Here is a 17,791-nt window from a genome sequence, read left to right on the forward strand (position 1 = left end):
GTGGAAGCACCAGAAGTCCACAAGACCCAGTCCTTGCTCTCAGTGGATTTACTGTGTAAGTAGCAGGTTACTAGTTCATCAGAATAGAGTGAAAGTATGAATAAACATGCTTTTTCAAGGTATAGTTGTAACTTACACTGGTAGATAATAAAATATGAGTTAGAGGAGACTTTATAAAGATATAGTATTCTAAAAATTTCCTAAATTAGTTTAGAAAGAAATATTTTGAGCACAACCTTGCGAATTTGCTTGGTCTTTACACTGTAGATTATGGGATTCATTACAGGAGGGATAAGCAGATAAACATTGGCAATGAGAGTATGCACAATGGGAGGGGCATGCTTCCCAAATCTATGCACCAGTGACAAGCTGATCATGGGAATGTAGAAAATGGCAACAGCACTTATGTGTGAGATGCAGGTTCCAAAAGCCTTTTTCCGCTCCTCTGGGGAGGCAATGCTGAGCACAGAGTGGATAATTAGAATGTAAGAGAGAAGGATCAGGACAGAGTCCAAGCCAGCAGTAGAGATGACGATAGCCAGGCCAAATGCACTGTTGATCTTAGTGTCTGTGCATGAAAGCTTCATCACATCTGGGTGGAAACAATATGAATGGTGCAGGACATGACTACAGCAGAAGGACAGCCGTTTAAGGAGCAGAAGTAAAGGCACTAGAGCTGTTGTTCCCCTAATAACTATCACAAAGCCCATTTTCATGATCCTTGAATTGGTTAAGATTGTGGCATATCTCAGTGGGTTAGAGATGGCAGTGAAGCGGTCAAAGGCCATTGCCAGGAGTACTGAGGACTCCATGAATGTAAAACCATGAATAAAGAACATTTGGCCAATGCAGGCATTAAAGCTGATTCCTTGAGCATTAAACCAGAAAATACCGAGCACGGTGACCAATGTGGAAAGGCACAGTCCGAGGTCCGTGAAGGATAGCATGGAGAGGAAATAGTACATGGGTTCATGAAGGTTTGCCTCAGTGATGATGACAAATAATATCATGCTATTCCCAGAGATGGCAATTGCATAGAGACAACAGAATGGGATGGATATCCAAGCATGGTAAGTTTCAAAACCAGGGATGCCAGTAAGAAAGAAAACTGCAGGGTGGAAGATGCTCTGATTGAAGGATGGCATGATAAGTGAAAGAAGTAGATTACTCTAGGAGGAAAAAAGGATATCCATAAAAACAGGGAAGAAAATATTTGCCACTCTCTTCTATATATCAAATAATTTAGGATCACTAATGGACTTCATCCCATTCTTCAGTAGAAGTGTATACCCAGTTATTCCTTTCTTAGCTTTGAAGTTGATCTTGGGTGAACTAGAGGAAGGGACAGAGCACTGTAGAAGACATATGGATTTTAGCAAGACTTCCACATGTAATATCGAGGCTCAGTACATATACATATAAAATAGGAGGTTAGATAGATAATAGCAGTATATTTTTTAGTTTTATAATTCTATGATCATGGAGAGATGAGATATTTTCTGGGCAACCAAATGACAACACACAATACAATTAATCCCGCTTTTCTTCACTTCTCAGTTTCCAAGGCAAAAACCCTTAAGAGTACATTAAAATTTATAGGTTCTTTTTTAAGTATATATTATTGATTATGTTATTACAGATGTCCCACTTTTCTCCTCTTTATTCCCCTCCATCTTGCATCCCCCTCCCTACAGCATTTACCCTGCTTAGTTCATATCCATGGGTCATACATATAAGTTCCTTAACTTCTCCATTTCCTATACTATTCTTAACCTCGCCCTGTCTATTTTCTACCTACCATTTATGCTTCTTATTCCTTGTACCTTTTCCCCCACTCTCTTCCCTCCCCCTCCCCACTGATAACCCTCCATGTGATCTCCATTTCTGTGATCATATTCCTGTTCTAATTGTTTGCTTAGTTTGTTTTTGTTTTTGTTTTGTTTTTTTAGGTTCAGTTGTTGATAGTTGCAACTTTGTTGTCATTTTACTGTTCATAGTTTTGACCTTCTTTTTCTTAGATAAGTTCCTTTGAGATTTCATATAATAAGGGCTTGGTGATAATGAACTCCGTTAACTTGACCTTATCTGGGAAGCATTTTAACTGCTCTTCCATTCTAAATGATAGCTTTGCTGGATATAGTAATCTTGAATGTAGGTCTTTGCTTTTCATGACTTTGAATACTCCTTTCCATGCTGGAACCCTGTGTTGCACAGTCTGTCTTGCTCCTCAGTTCTTTCCCGTTTATCCACATGCAAATGCAGGACCGCCCAGTCTGCCAGCCACTACCTCACCTTTCATCTTTGCCCCAACTGCCCAACTCTGCCCCTCCTACCCACTTGGATGAATATTTCTTCTTAAACACCTTCGTTGTCAGACTTCCATACAGTTTGATTTTCTGGCAGTTCTGGGTGTTTTTGTTTTTAATTTGTCATTGTCTTTCTTTTTGTTGTGCAAGGAGGCAAAGTATATGTACCTAGGCTTCTATCTTGGCCATAAGTCCAAGATATATAAGTTCTTGTGTACCCAATACTGAAATAAGATAACAAAGATAATATTAAATATTCATCAGTAAATTCAATCAGAAAAACACTTATGATTGAACAAATATGAAACAGCTATTGATAAAATCTAAATATCAGGAAAAAACAGTTAAAATTGTGCAAATAGACCACAGTGAGTGATAGATATTAAAATGTTTATACAGGCAGTAACTTGAACCTAATATTATTTATGGAAAATTCTCCCTAAAGACAGATATCCTAAAGGTAACTTCAACAGTAACAGTGCAATTCAATGGAAGCTCTCAGACATTAATTGGATAATTAATATCTCAAAAGTTTGAATTTCCATCTTTGCCAAAGGGCATTGAAAATGTATTGGGGCAGTGAGTTCCCTAAGAAACCATTACTGATGCTGGATTCACCTCTATTTACATGAAGGATGATAAATATGAATCATCTTCTCTGTTTGAGGGTATAAGCATGCATTTACCCAGCTCAATAATTCTATAGAATCAAAGAAGTTCCTCTATATTGATTCTTGTACTCATTTTTCTGATACTCTACTTTTATCTTTGGAAGGAATGTATGATTTCTAAGGTCTGGGTTCCTCTTTCAATCATTGATGCATGCATTCTCTCAATAGGTATGTTTATCTCTATGAAATGGCAGTGTGTACAATGGACAGAATTAGAATTTGACCTGGTACTCCAAGAAGATTTGTACATGACTCTAGCAAAGAAAATATCTGAGTATAAGTTAACCTGATGAGTCTCATTCCAACCCCCAAATCAAATGAACAGGTAGTGGCTCCAACTTGAATGAGAATAATTGGTTATAGGAGATGTAAACAAGAAGGTTTTTCTCTAGGTATTTGAAAAAGAGAAAATGTTCAATACAGAAAGCCTCTTGAGGATTCACAAAAAAAATAAAATAAAATAATGGCTGGAAAGCTTGACTTGTGACAGTGAAAAACAGAAATAAAATCCAGGAGTTTGGAGTGAGCACTTTGACATCAGCTGGAAGACAAGCCTCATTTTTTCACCTGTGACATACTTGCAAAAACCTCTGTGATGCCCTCCTGATAACGTCTTCAGAGTTGTCAACTCTGGGGTCCTGACCCCAACTGGGGTCAGGATTAAAATCACAGAAGTGGTAAAAATATCTTGGAGTAATAAAATCTAAGGAAAAGGAAGTCTGAGGAAACAACCCTGGGAAATTTAGCAGTATTTAAGGAAAAGACAAAAGAAAGATCTATTATTAAGGCTGTAGAAGCATAGCCACTAAGGCAAAAAGGACCCCCAGGAAAATGCAGTGACCTCATTAGTTTTGCTCAGGCCTATGACCTCAGAGCCAGGAATAATATTTGGCACAGTGGCATTTAAGAATATCTGCTGAATATATGAGTGAATTGCATTTAATCATAGTTATAGACCCCAGACCTTTAATATCAGGCACATATTGTAATCCCAATATATGACCTCCCTCAAGTTAGATGTAAAGTCATGTAGCCATGTTGGCATATATTAAAAGAGATGACAAACTAGTGGAGTTCTTATTAATCTGGTATTTATTCTTGATATTAGGACTTCATACAAATCTAGACATAGTGATAAAAACTTCTTTTTCTAGATAAGATGTAACAACTTTAAGACATAGTTTTTTAATTTAAAGATGTGGAAGCAGGCTCTCAAGTTAAGGCTCTTTTTATGAAAGCAAATAAATTCAGAGACCCCAGGGGAATATCTAGGTTTCCAAGCTAGCCTTCTCTTTAGCAACAATAGTAATAATGTATTAAATGCTTCCTATGTGCCCCCAAATTTTCTTTATTATATTTTTCTCAGAATCCTTTCCACTGCCCTGCATGCTTCTCACAATATCCTTCTTCAACTCAACTTATATAATCAAAGGAACATAGAAAGACTACTCTAATGCGGGGAACTCTATTAGTGGCTAGAATAGCTTTTGTTTTTAATTTTTTATTTTTAATTATATGATTCTTTTTTAAAATTTATTTTTAGAAGTGGGAAAGGGAGGGAGAAAGAGAGGGAGAGAAATATCTCCCCCTCTTTCAGTCAGCACACTGAGCCACACCAGCCAGGGCTTTTTTCTATATTTCTTAAGTCACCCTTGAGTGTTCTTACACTAAAACTAATGAGCAAATGTTAAATAATTATTTTTGGAAAAGTATATTTGAATAATTTTTTCTCTCCCAAGGAGAATTCTTCCAGGGCTATGATTTAAATGTGCTTGTAACCAGACCACGAAGAATATAGATAGACTTCCCCAACTATAAAGCTTCACATTCATCATAATCACAGTAACATGCTTTGGGTATTATTAGCTACTTTTTATAGATAAGAAAATTGAGGCTAAGAGTAAAAAATCAAGGCTCAGCAGAATCATATTACTTTCTTCTCTCTGACTTTAAATCATATGCTTTGTCACTCCTTATTTAAAAAGAACTTCAACTTTTTTAAAATGTGGAATGAATACATGTCCATGACTTTATAACTATATTCTATATTTTAATGACTTTCTGAACAATACTGAAATTGTTTTCAAATTAATAAAATATATGAATATATATAATATCTGAACGTGTTGAATATACTAATGAAGTTATCAACTTTCTTTAAAGGTGTTCAGAAAATGCTTCAATGTACTAAAATACTGACCTCATACAAAGAAGAATTCCTGGATCTGGAAAGGAAGTTCATTTGATCCTGCCCCCCTGCTTTTGAAGAGTCATCTCAGACAATAGTAGAGAGTCTTTTAAAGCCAGAGGAGAAGGTGCTAAGGCTGGGGAAACAGTCTCTCATCAGTCTTGCCCTCTGAAACCATCTCCAAAGATATTCCCTTTTTTGCCAGGAGAACTCATAGGGAGTTCTCTGGAATGGAGAGCTATCAGATTTGAGAAAAAGAGCCTTTATAAAGAGCCCAGAAGCTTCCTGGTGAGAGACATTTACCCACTAGAAACAAATTCCTAGGAGAGAACTCTAGAACAGGGCTGTGCCCTGCTAATCCTCTGAACAGCTGTAAGTCAAAGCTTTGAATAGTGCAAAATAAGAGATAAGTGGCATTAATGAATCTCCCATCATTCATGTGATCATGAGATGGGAATCTCTCATCAAATGATGAGTTTGCTCCCATCATTTGCCAGTAGTACAGCATTCATAAGGCATAGGACCCAGATGTCAAAGCAGTTCCTGAGTAACTATATTCACTAAGACTAGTGCAATATTATGTGGTTCAGAGCCCAAGGCCTTTCCTCGGCATTATGGATATCTTGGGGGTTGTTACTAACTTATGCACAGACATAACAAAGGATAACTTGAAAAGAAGCAACAAGCATACAAAAACATGCTCCACATTACATGTCATTAGAAAATGCAAATTAAAGTAACAATGAGATACCACTACACACCTATTGGAATGGCCAAAATCCAGGGCACTAAGAGTACCAAATGCTGGTGAGGATGGGGAGCCACAGAAACTCTCATTCATTGCTGGTGGAAATGTAAAATGGTATAGCCACTTTGGAAGAAAGTTTGGTGGTTCCTTACAAAACTAATCACACTCTGACCACACAGTCCAGCAATTCACTTCTTAGTATACACCCACACAAGTTGAAAACTTGTGTCTACACAAAAATTGCACATGGGTGTTTATAGCAGCTTTATCCATAATTGCCAAAACTTCAAAGCAACCAATACAGGGTCCAGTAGAAGTAACACCTGCTTGAGTGAGGTTGGTAGGGTACTAATACAAGTGTAATAATTTATAGTTTTAATTTGAACATCTTTCTTAAAAATGCCATAGGGTGCTGCTTGATATGATATTGTTATGTTACAGAATTACATACGTAGGATTTTATAATAAAAGATTTTGTAGTAATAAAAGATTTTATAATAGAAAGATTTCTGATGTTATTTGTCCCAGACCCTGTATATTTTTCAGTAGGTTAATGAATAAATAAACTTTTATACATCCAGACAATAAAGTGTTTCCTGCCCTAAAGAGAAATTAGCCATCAATTATAAAAAATATATGAAATAATCTTAAATGCACGTTGCTAAGTGAAAGAAGCGATATAATTCCAACTATATGACATTCTGGAAAATGCAAAACTCTGGAGACAGTAAAAAGATCAGCAGTTGCTAGGGGCTGGAGGGAAGTCGGATTTAATAAGGGAGCACTGGGGATTTTTTAAGGCAGGGAGAACAATGTGTATGATAGTATAATGGTGGATATATGTCATTGTACATTTGACCATACCCATGTAAAGCACAAGACCAAGAGTGAACTCTAAAGTAAACTACGGACTTTGAATAATGGTGATGGACCAATGTAGGTTCATCAGTTGTAACATGAACCATGCTGGTGGGCGATGTTGACAATGGGGGAGGCTATACATGTGTGGGGGTCAGGTGTTGTATGGTCAATCTACACACTTTTCACTCAATTTTCTGTGAACATAAAACATCTTTAAAGAATAAAGTCTATTTTTTAAAGTGACTAAAGAAAACTACAAAACTGTTTCTCAATCTCTTATGTATCCATCAAAAGTTTACCAAGGCACTAGGCTGTTCTGATAGGTGGCCTAACACTAAAACCAGTACATTTACCTCTGCGGTGGAGACAATTAAGCATGTTTAACAGAGTTTATGCCAAAACAGTGGAAATTCATAAATGGCTTTTAGCCTTTGCCTATTAATATAGTCTTCAAAATTAGTGGTGAACTGAGAGGGTTGTTAAGTTTTAAGAATAATAACTAATTAAACATACTTCTTGACATGCAAAGCTGTGCCAAGATTTACATTGCCTTGCAAAGATCTGCTATATGGAAAGGGGGCAGGGGGTGAAGTAACTATTTCCATTAGCATTGCTGTAAAGCAGACACCTTAATTGTTCTGTTTAGTTTTTTCTCCTTTTAAAAGATTCTAGATCCCTGGGTGAGCCTGGAAAGACACATTCCTTTCCAGAAATTCATCAAGAACCTAACAAAATATACCATTGGTTTTATATAGCTTCTGGACAAATAGAAACAGTCTTTCCCACAGAAAGCCCTTTTGGGAATGGGGGAGACATTTACATAGCCTGGAATGACTTTGCCATGAAATGAATGAGACTCAGTGGGAAAAATCACAATTCATATAGAAGCTCCCAAGATACAAAAGCAAAGGAGATGCCCAGGCTGTTACAGAGATGCAAATGTGAAAATCTTGCTGCTTATGCTGAGGACTCCAATCTGAATAGTGCTGGTCCCTGAGCAGGGCTGCAGGAAGCGGTGCAGTTAGCAGAACCTCAGACTCTTTTCCAGAGCAAACCCAAGGGATTTAAATCATTCACCACTCCAGGCCTAATTATCAGTGGAAACAGAGACAAGAGGCATAATGAATAGCTAAGTGTTTTCTAGTTGGCTTGTCCCAGGCCCTGAATATTTTGAACACTTTCCGTGCATTCACTTACCCAATTGGAGCTGACATAGCATTGGTTACACTCATAGTATCTGGAACCAGACAGCCAGGGTCCAACTGCTTCACCACTTAATGTGTGACCTTGTGCTAACTATGTAACCACCCCACCTCCATTTCTTCACTTTTTACATAGGGAAAATAATTATATCTAGTTCACAGATTTATTTTCTATAATAAATAAAATGACCCAATATTAATTTGTGGAAAAGTCTTAGAATAGTACATTCTGCACGCATTCAAAATGTATTATTATTTGTCACACTATTATGGTTTTTCATTAATATAGCAGTTTAATAAGCTTTCATTTAGTGCCAAGTATGTGTCAGATACTGCACTCCAGACATGAGATGTAAAGTTGTAGTCTCTACCTTCAAGTTCACACTTCTGATAGATAAGGCAACTGTTGCAAGAAGACAGATCTGATTCGGACTTTGCTCTGTTTCTGATCTTTTGCTTCCTAGTTCCCTGAGGAATCTGGCCTTGCAGCCCCTCTGGCCCTATCCTGAGAGCACTGTCTTTCCACCTTCTCTGCTTCAACCCTACTGAACTTACCTTCAGTTCTCTGAATATGGCAGGCTTTGCTCACCTCTGAGCTTTGTCTCAATCTGTTCATCGTGGTAGTATTAAGGTGTTTATTGATTCCTTGGTTCTGCCCCAAAGGTAACTCAAAAGACATTCTACTGACATAAAATTTACATTTGTATAACAATTGAAATTGTTTTTTCCTAAGTTTTCTGATTTCAAATTGAAGCTACATTAATGTTAATTGAACATTGTCGGAGTTTTTTTAATTTTGCTTTTTGTTTTGTTTTTTTGTGTTTGTTTTCACTTGCCCTGCTCCATGGTTTCCCAATATGGTGCTGAGTTTGCTGATGGGTTGAGACACCACAGCAGCTGCCTGTGCCTATAACATTTTCTTGACCTTCTAACAGTCTGTTCACAGTACCCTCCTACTCTCCTCCCCTCCTCCCTAGCTCCCCCGGAAATAGTTTCTCACCATTTGTTTCTATATAGAAGATCTTTGCAAGGCAATGTAATTCTTGGCACAGTTCTTTATGCCAAGAAGTATGCTTAATTAGTTATTATTTTTTATTTACTTAGATCTCCTTTCAGGAACTATATTTCATTAGCTTCCCTTGACCACCTGGGGCTAGGTTTTTCCAACACTTATGTGATGATCTATATGAATTCTTCCCAAACATGATTGTCACAAGAGTCCCTTAGGTATCTTTCAAAAATACAGAATATGATTCAGTACATCTAATATATTGCATTTCCAACAAGCATTCTAACAAGCACACTTATGCTACTAGTCCTTCAATAGCAAAGATCTCTACTAATTTCCATTTTAGAGTAACTATAACACAGTATTGTAATTTCTCATATACTCAACTATGTCCTCCCCTAGACTTTGTAAACCTGGGACAACGTCTATTGCATTCACTGTTTTAACCTCAGATCTTGTTTAATAACAGATATGTGGTATGCATGCAATATTTTTGTAATAATGAATGATGAATAAAGAATGTTGATGGGAGAATTATAAGATGTAGTAGGAGCAGAGAGGAATTAGATAAATAGGAATGATAAGAATAGCCAGAGAAGTTAAATGAAAGAGGTAAGAAGGAGTTGCATTTCCTTGTCCACTGAAATTGAATGGTTGGTATTAAATGGCCTGATGTAGGCGATGTTATTAAAAAACAGAACTAGTAATCATTAAAACCAAGTCATCAAAAATTTAAAATTAAGATTGGGTTATATGTAGGATATCAGCTAGTTTGACTCTATTTTAAAAACGTGGAGACAGAGACATAAGAACAGAAGGGATAAACAGCCTAAAAGGTGTTCTCCCCATCACCATTCATTCTAAACTGTTGGTAATCCTACAAATTGCCTTTCTCTTTTACTTTATCCACTTCACAGCAGTTAGAACAACACATTATGAAAAAAATCAAAGTTGTATGAGAATTAGGTAGTATTTGCCTAACTTTAATAATAATTTTAACTAACATTTACCATTTCCTTTGAGCAGTAAATGGTTCTAAGTGCTTTTTTGCATCGATTCACACATCTTATACTGAAAGAACATTATACAGTAGTTACTTCTAATATCAATGAGAAAATTGAAACACGAAATGCTAAATAGCATGCTTAAACAGCTGGTAAGTGGCAAAGCCATATTTCACATCCATGCATACTGACTCCAGGGTCCCTCACACTCTTAAGTTCATGGTATATTGCTGCCTATACTGTAAACTACAGATATAATTACTATACAATTAATATACATGTATAGCACTAGCAATTATGTACACATATAACTGACTATACCTATATGTGTATGTGCATATGCATAATGATATATGTATATAATTATACAATTCTTTCCTCTAGAAATTTTCAACCAAATTATGGAGGTTTGAAAAGTCCAAGCAAATTTTTTAAATCTCACAAGTGTATATCTACCTGTTCTCTCCCAACTAACTGTATTCTAGAATATGTCTCAAACCTCCACCAATTTTCTGCCCGAACAGAAACTGAAAAATGACTATAGATTTCAAATGAATTATAATTTGTGTCATTTACTTAGAAATCTTTTCATCTGTGGCATATATTTCATGTAACTGCTTAATCAAGCAAGTTATTTTTCAAGTTGGATATATCCATTAAGTCTCAAATTTTTAAAGCACATATTTCAATGACACATCGGAATCACTCAGTGAATGTGGGCCCTATCACTGGTGTTAGATGCAACAAAAAAGTAGAAGTCACATCTACAGGGAACTCATTAAGTGACTATATTACTATTTAATAATAAGGATGATGTCAAAATTCTCAGTATATGTATCAAGAATATTTTAGTCTCAATTATTGTAATCTTCATCTCCTTGATCTTTGCATGCTGAAATGTCCCAGGATTTTGTTCTCAGACCTGTTACTTTCCTTTGTTGTATTTCCATTTTGGTCATCTCATTTGACTTTATGGCTTTAAATACCATCTATATGCTGACACATCCCAAGCTAATATTTATACTCCAGATTCATATCTAACTGCCTATGTATCAGTATTTCCACCTGACTGTCCAGTAATCATGTTATACTCATTATGCCCATGTACTCACATCAAAACAAAAACATAATCAATCACAGTCTCCCAAAGCTCAGAAAATCTGCTTTTAATTTTCTGAGAGAGAACACTTGGAGCCATGGTGCATGTCTCTTCCATTCCACAGCCAACTTATGGGCAAATGCTGATAACTCTTTCTTCCAGATATTTGAGACATCAGTGTCTGAAATCCAACTTTCTGCCACCTCTACTGCTATCCCCATGATCCAATCCATCGTCATCTTTGAACTGAATATGATACTCTCTTGGTGGGTCTTCCTTCACCAGGAAACAACACAAACACACAAGACAAATCATGTCACTTCCTCTGTTAAACATGTTCCAGTAGCCTCCTGTCTTACCCAGGGAAAATGCACAGACATTGTGTCTTATACCTGGCTCCTTTCCACCAACTCAACTTCATCTCCAACTACTCTTCCCTTTATCCACTCTCCTACACCTGCCCACCCTAACCGCCGAATATTTCCTTACACTCACCAAGCATGCTTCAACATCAGACTTCACATCTTCTGTTCTTTCTACCTAAAATATTTTCCCCCCAGGCACCCACATGATTTACTGTCTCACTTTATGCATGTTTCTGCTTAAGCATCATCTTATTACAGGGCTCTTGACATTATAAAAAATAGCAACACCTCTCCCCCTCAATTCCTATCTGCATTCACTCTTTTCCCTAACCACCTTGTTTTCAGTTTCTAGCACTTTTAACCCCCCAGCATATTACATATCTGTTTATTTCTCTTCTTGTTTCTCATTACAAGGTAAAATCATTGAGTATAAGTCCTTGGTTTTATTTATTCTGTCTTCTAGATATCAAAACAGGGTTTACATGTAGTAAAAAGAATACTATCTCTGATGACCTGGTTCTGTTTCCCTCTCAAGCCTTATTACTTCCCCTCTATGTGGTGCTCCAGACAACTAGCATCTCCTTAACCCTGATCACTCTATCTCACTTTCAAGCCTTTGACAAGCTGTTACTTCCACTTATAGTACCTTCACTCTCTCCCTTCTTCTGACTTAGAGTTTGAATTTTCTTCGGAGACTTTTCTTCTGACTTCTGAAGTCTGTCTGGTGTCCTTCCCAGGTGCTCCTGCAGCACCTGTGCTTTTTTCTCGTGCATGACAGCCCTCTTCAGAACCTACTGTAACCATCTCCCCTCAACAGACTCTGTGCCCACTTCTCAGGACCAGGCATATATTTTATTCACGGTTAGATATAAGTGAAAAAGTTCAGAAGATGTACAATTACATGCTGGGTGCCTGTTTCAAGCTTTTTATCCAACCTTTCATCTCTGCTCTCAGTGGGTAACTTGATATTGCCCCTAACTTTATGGAGGAAATGGAGGCCAGCAAGTGTGCCCAAACTATCTGTTGTCTTAACTACTTCCACTCCCATACTCACACCCTGCAAGGGAGACTACTCAATGGCACTTGGAGCCTTTTGTCAATCCCTCTTCATCCTTTTTACCACTTCTTTGTTGGCTGCTTATCACTTACAGGAAAAAAATCTAAATACTATAGCATGGAACCTAAGATGATTTAAGATTTTGTTTGTATGTTAAAAAAAGCTTTTTATTTTGATTCCATGTATCTGTTACCCAATTCTCCCAGTGGTCACAGTTTGCAAAGTATATACAAGATCAAAATAAAAATACTGACATTGTTACAGTTAGGATCAGAAAATGTCCATCACCACAATGATCCCTCATGGTGTCCAATTATAGCCACTACCCATCTCCTCCCTCCACATTTCCTTTATAATCTCTGGCAATCATTAATGTGTTCTATATAGCGATCTAATTTTGTCAATTCAAGAACATCATGTGAATGAAATCATATAGTATGTAATCTTTTGAGATTGTTTTTAATTCAGCATATATCTCTGGAGATTTATCAAGGTTATTTCATGTAATAATAGTTCATTTTTTTAAAAAATCTGAGTAATATTTCAGGGCATGACTATACAACAGTTTGTTTAACCATTTAACCATTTACTTATGGAAGAACATCTGTGTTGTTATTAGTTTTTGGTTATTATGAATAAGGCTGATATAAACAAATACTGTATGTGTAAGTTTTTGGTGAACATAACTCTTTATTTCTCTGGGATAAATATCCAGGAGTGCCAATGCTCAATCATATGTTAGTTGATGTTTTGTATTTTTAGAAACTGCAAGTATGTTTTCCAGAGTGGCTGGTTGTACCACTTTACATTTCAACCAGCAATGTATGTGTCAGCCGATTTCCCCACATCCTTGCCAGCATTTGATGTTTTTACTTAAAAAAAATGTTTAGCCATTCCAATAGATGTATAGTGATAGCCCAATGTGGTTTTAATTTTTATTTCCTATTAGCTAATAATTTTGATGATCCTTTCATGTACTTAAGTGTCGTATGACTATCTTTTTAATGAAATGTGTCTTCACGGTTTTTAACTATTTTTTTTAAGTTTTATTTTAAACATTGTTCAAGTACAGTTTTTTCCCGTTTACTCCCATTCCAGCCCACCCACCTAACCCTCCCCACTTCCCTCCCATTACCATCCTCCCCCTAGCTTTTGTCCATGTGTCCTTTAAATTTGTTCCTGTAAACCCTGCCCATTCTCCCCTGAAATTCCCTCTTCTCTCCCCTCTGGTCACTGTCAGCCTGTCCCCTATTTCAGTGTCTTTGGTTATATTTTGCTTGTTTCTTTGTTTTGTTGTTTAGGTTCCTGTTAAAGGTGAGATCATATGGTATTTGCCTTTCACTGCCTGGCTTGTTTTGCTAAGCATGCTTTCCAGCTCCATCGATGCTGTTGCAAAGGGTAGGAGCTCCTTCTTTCTTTCTGCTGCATAGAATTCCATTGTGTAAGTGTACCATAGTTTTTTGATCCATTCATTTACTAATGGGCATCTAGGTTGCTTCTAGCACCTAGCTATTGTAAATTGTGCTGCTATGAACATCGGGGTGCAAAGGTTCTTTTGAATTGGTGTTTTAGTGTTCTTAGGATAGAGTCCCAGCAGTGAAATTGCAGGGTCAAAAGGCAGATCCATTTTTAGTTTTCTGAGGAAGTTCCATACTGCTTTCCATAGTGGTTGTACCAGTCTGCATTCCCACCAACAGTGCACTAGGGTCCCCTTTTTCTCCACAACCTCTCCAACACTTGTTGTTTGTTGCTTTGTTTATGATGGCCATTCTGACTGGTGTGAAGTGGTATCTCATTGTGGTTTTAATTTGCATCTCTCTGATAGCTAGCAATATTGAACATTGTTTCATGTGTCTTTGAATCTCCTGTATGTCCTCCTTGGAGAAGTGTCTGTCCAAGTCCTTTGCCCATTTTTTAATTGGATTCCTTGTCTTCTTAGAGTGGAGTCTTGTAAGTTCTTTATATATTTTGGAGATTAAACCCTTGTCTGAGGTATCATTGGCAAATATGTTTTCCCATATAGTTGGTTTTCTTTTTATTTTGATACTGGTTTCTGTAGCTGTGCAAAAGCTTTTTATTTTGATGAAGTCCCATTTGTTTATTCTTTCCTTTATGTCCCTTGCTCTAGGAGACATGTCAGTAAAAAAGTTTCTTCGTGAAATATCTGAGATTTTCCTACCTACGTTCTCTTCTAGGACTTTAATGGTGTCACAGTTTATGTTTAAGTCTTTTATCCACCTTGAATTTATTTTTGTATATGGTGTAAGTTGGTGCTCAAGTTTCATTTTTTTTTTGCATGTAGCTGTCCAGTTCTCCCAATACCATTTGTTGAAGAGGCTATTTTTACTCCTATTTATGTTGCTGCCTCCTTTGTCAAATATTAATTGACCATAGAGACTTGGGTTTATTTCTGGGCTCTCTGTTCTGTTCCATTGGCCCATGTGCCTGTTTTTATGCCAGTACCAGGCTGTTTTGATTACAGTGGCCTTGTAGTATAGTTTAGTGTCAGGTATTGTGATCCCTTCTAATTTACTCTTCTTTCTCAAAATTGCAGCAGCTATTCGGGGTCGTTTATGGTTCCATATAAATTTTTGAAGTGTTTGTTCTATGTCTGTGAAATAAGCCATCGGCACTTTAATAGGTATTGCATTGAATGTGTAAATTGCTTTTGGTAGTATGGACATTTTGATGATATTAATTCTTCCAATCCATGAACACAGTATATGTTTCCATTTGTTTGTGTCTTTCTTGATTTCTTTTCTCAGTGTTATGTAGTTTTCTGAATATAGGTCTTTAACCTCTTTGGTTAGGTTTATTCCTAGATATTTTATTTTTCTTTTTGCTATTTCAAATGGGATTTTTTTCCTTGATCTCTGCTTCTGCTGTTTCATTGTTGGTGTACAGAAATGCCTTTGATTTCTGGATATTGACTTTGTATCCCGCTGTTTTGCCAAATTCATTTATTAGGTCAAGCAGTTTTTTGGTAGTCTATAGGATTTTCTATGTACACTGTCATGTCATCCGCAAACAGTGACAGTTTTGTTTCCTCCTTTCCAATTTGGATGCCTTTTATTTCTTTTTCTTGTCTGATTGCTGTGGCTAAAACTTCCAATACTATATTGAATAGAAGTGGTGAAAGTGGACAGCCTTGTCTTGTTCCTGATCTTAGTGGGAAAGATTTTAATTTTTGCCCATTGAGTATGATGCTGGCTGTAGGTCTCTCATATATGGCCTTTATTATGTTGAGGAATGCTCCCTCTATTCCCACTTTGCTGAGTGTTTTTATCATGAATAGGTGCTGTACCTTATCAAATGCTTTTTCTGCATCTATTGATATGATCATGTGGTTTTTGTCTTTGCTTTTGTTTACATGATGTATTACATTTACTGATTTGCAAATACTGTACCATCCTTGCATCCCTGGAATGAATTCCACTTGGTCATGGTGTATGATCTTTTTAATACTGTTGGATGTGGTTTGCCAGTATTTTGTTGAGGATTTTAGCGTCAATGTTCATCAGTGATATTGGCCTGAAGTTTTCTTTCTTTGTTGTGTCTTTATCTGGTTGTGGAATTAGGATGATGTTGGCCTCATAAAAAGAGTTTGGGAGTCTTTCATCTTTTTGGATTTTTTGAAATTGTCTGTGAATGATAGGGGTTAGTTCTTCCTTAAATGCTTTGTAGAATTCTACTGTGAAACCATCTGGTCCTGGACTTTTGTGTGTTGGGAGTTTTTTCATTACTGCTTCAATATCTTTTGCTGTCATTGGTTTGTTCAGGCTTTCTGCTTCTTTCCCATTGAGTTTTGGAAGATTATATTTTTCAAGAAATTAGTCCATTTCATCTAGGTTTTCAAATTTTTTGGCATAAGTTCTTTGTAGTAATTTCTTACAATCCTTGTATTTCTGTAGTATCTGTTGTAATCTCTCCTCTTTCATTTCTGATTTTGTTTATTTGGGTCTTCTCTTTTTTTCTTGATGAGTCTGCTTAGAGGCTTGTCAATTTTGTTTATCTTTTCAAAGAACCAGCTCTTGGATTCATTGATCCTTAGAATTGTGCTTTTAGTCTCTATGTCATTTAATTCTGCTCTGATCTTGGTTATTTCCTTCCTTCTGCTTGCTCTGGGCTGCTTTTGTTGTTGTTCCTCGAGTTCTTGTAGATGTAGGGTTAGGTTGTTTGTTTGGAATGTTTTTAACTTTTTTAGGTGAGCCTGTATCACTATGAACTTCCCTCTCAGGACTGCCTTGGCTGTGTCCCATAAGTTTTGGGTTGTTGTGAGTTCGTTTTCATTTGTTTCCAGAAACCTTTTGATTTCTTCCCTAATATCATTCTTGACCCATTCCTTGTTTAATAGCATGCTATTTAATCTCCATGATTTTGAGTGTTTTGGTTTTTTTTCCTTGGGGTTGGTTTCTAGCTTCAGTCCCTTGTGATCCGAGAAAATGCTTGGTATGATTTCAATTTTCTTGAAATTGTTGAGGCTTGTTTTGTGTCCTATCATGTGGTCAATCTTTGAAAATGTTCCATGTACATTGGAAAAGAATGTATACTTAGCTTCTTTTGGATGGAGGGTCCTGTATATATCAGTAAAGCCCATTTCATCTAGGGTATTGTTCAACGCCACAATATCATTGTTGATATTTTATTTAGAAGATCTGTCCATTTTTGATAGTGGGGTGTTAAAATCCCCCACAATAATTGTGTTGCTGTCAATATCTTTCTTAAAGTCCTCTAAGATTTTCTTTATGTATTTCGGTGCTCCTATGTTGGGTGCATATATATTTATAATATTTATGTCTTCTTGGTGGACCCTTCCCTTGAGTATTATGAAATGACCTTCTGGGTCTCTCTTTATGGTCCTTTTTTGGAAGTCTATTTTGTGAGATATGAGTATTGCTACCCTGGCTTTTTTTTCCTGTCCATTTGCTTGGAAAATTTGTTTCCAGCCCTTCTCTTTCAGCCTGTGTAGGTGTTTTATCCTGAGGTGGGTCTTTTGTAGGCAGCATATGCGTGGGTCATTTTTTCTTATCCAATCAGCTATTCTATGTCTTTTGATTGGGGCATTTAATCCATTTACGTTTAAGGTTATTATTGATAGGTACTTATTCATTGCTTTTTATGTACGTGTGTTCCTCTCTCACTCTCTCTTTTCCTTTCTTTCCTTAAAGCAGTCCCTTTAGCATCTCTTGCAGAGCTGGTTTAGTGGAGGTGTATTCTTTTAGACTTCATTTGTCTGAGAAGCTTCTTATTTGGCCTTCTATCTTGATTGAGAGCCTTGCTG

General features: G+C 36.7%; 1 protein-coding gene across 1 annotated transcript; it reads right to left on the reverse strand.

Moving 5' to 3' along the window:
* Positions 1-200: 200 nt before the first annotated feature.
* LOC123805515 (olfactory receptor 51F1-like) lies at positions 201-5,219 on the reverse strand. Its single transcript, XM_045818143.1, has 2 exons — positions 5,178-5,219; positions 201-1,169 (listed from the first exon to the last, which is right to left on the reverse strand). The coding sequence occupies exons 1-2, from the start codon at positions 5,217-5,219 to the stop codon at positions 201-203; spliced, it is 1,011 nt and encodes a 336-aa protein (XP_045674099.1).
* Positions 5,220-17,791: the final 12,572 nt, after the last annotated feature.

Source organism: Phyllostomus hastatus, unplaced genomic scaffold (assembly GCF_019186645.2).
Source record: "Phyllostomus hastatus isolate PE091 unplaced genomic scaffold, TTU_PhHast_1.1 phas_scaffold_317, whole genome shotgun sequence".
NCBI classification, from domain to species: domain Eukaryota; kingdom Metazoa; phylum Chordata; class Mammalia; order Chiroptera; family Phyllostomidae; genus Phyllostomus; species Phyllostomus hastatus.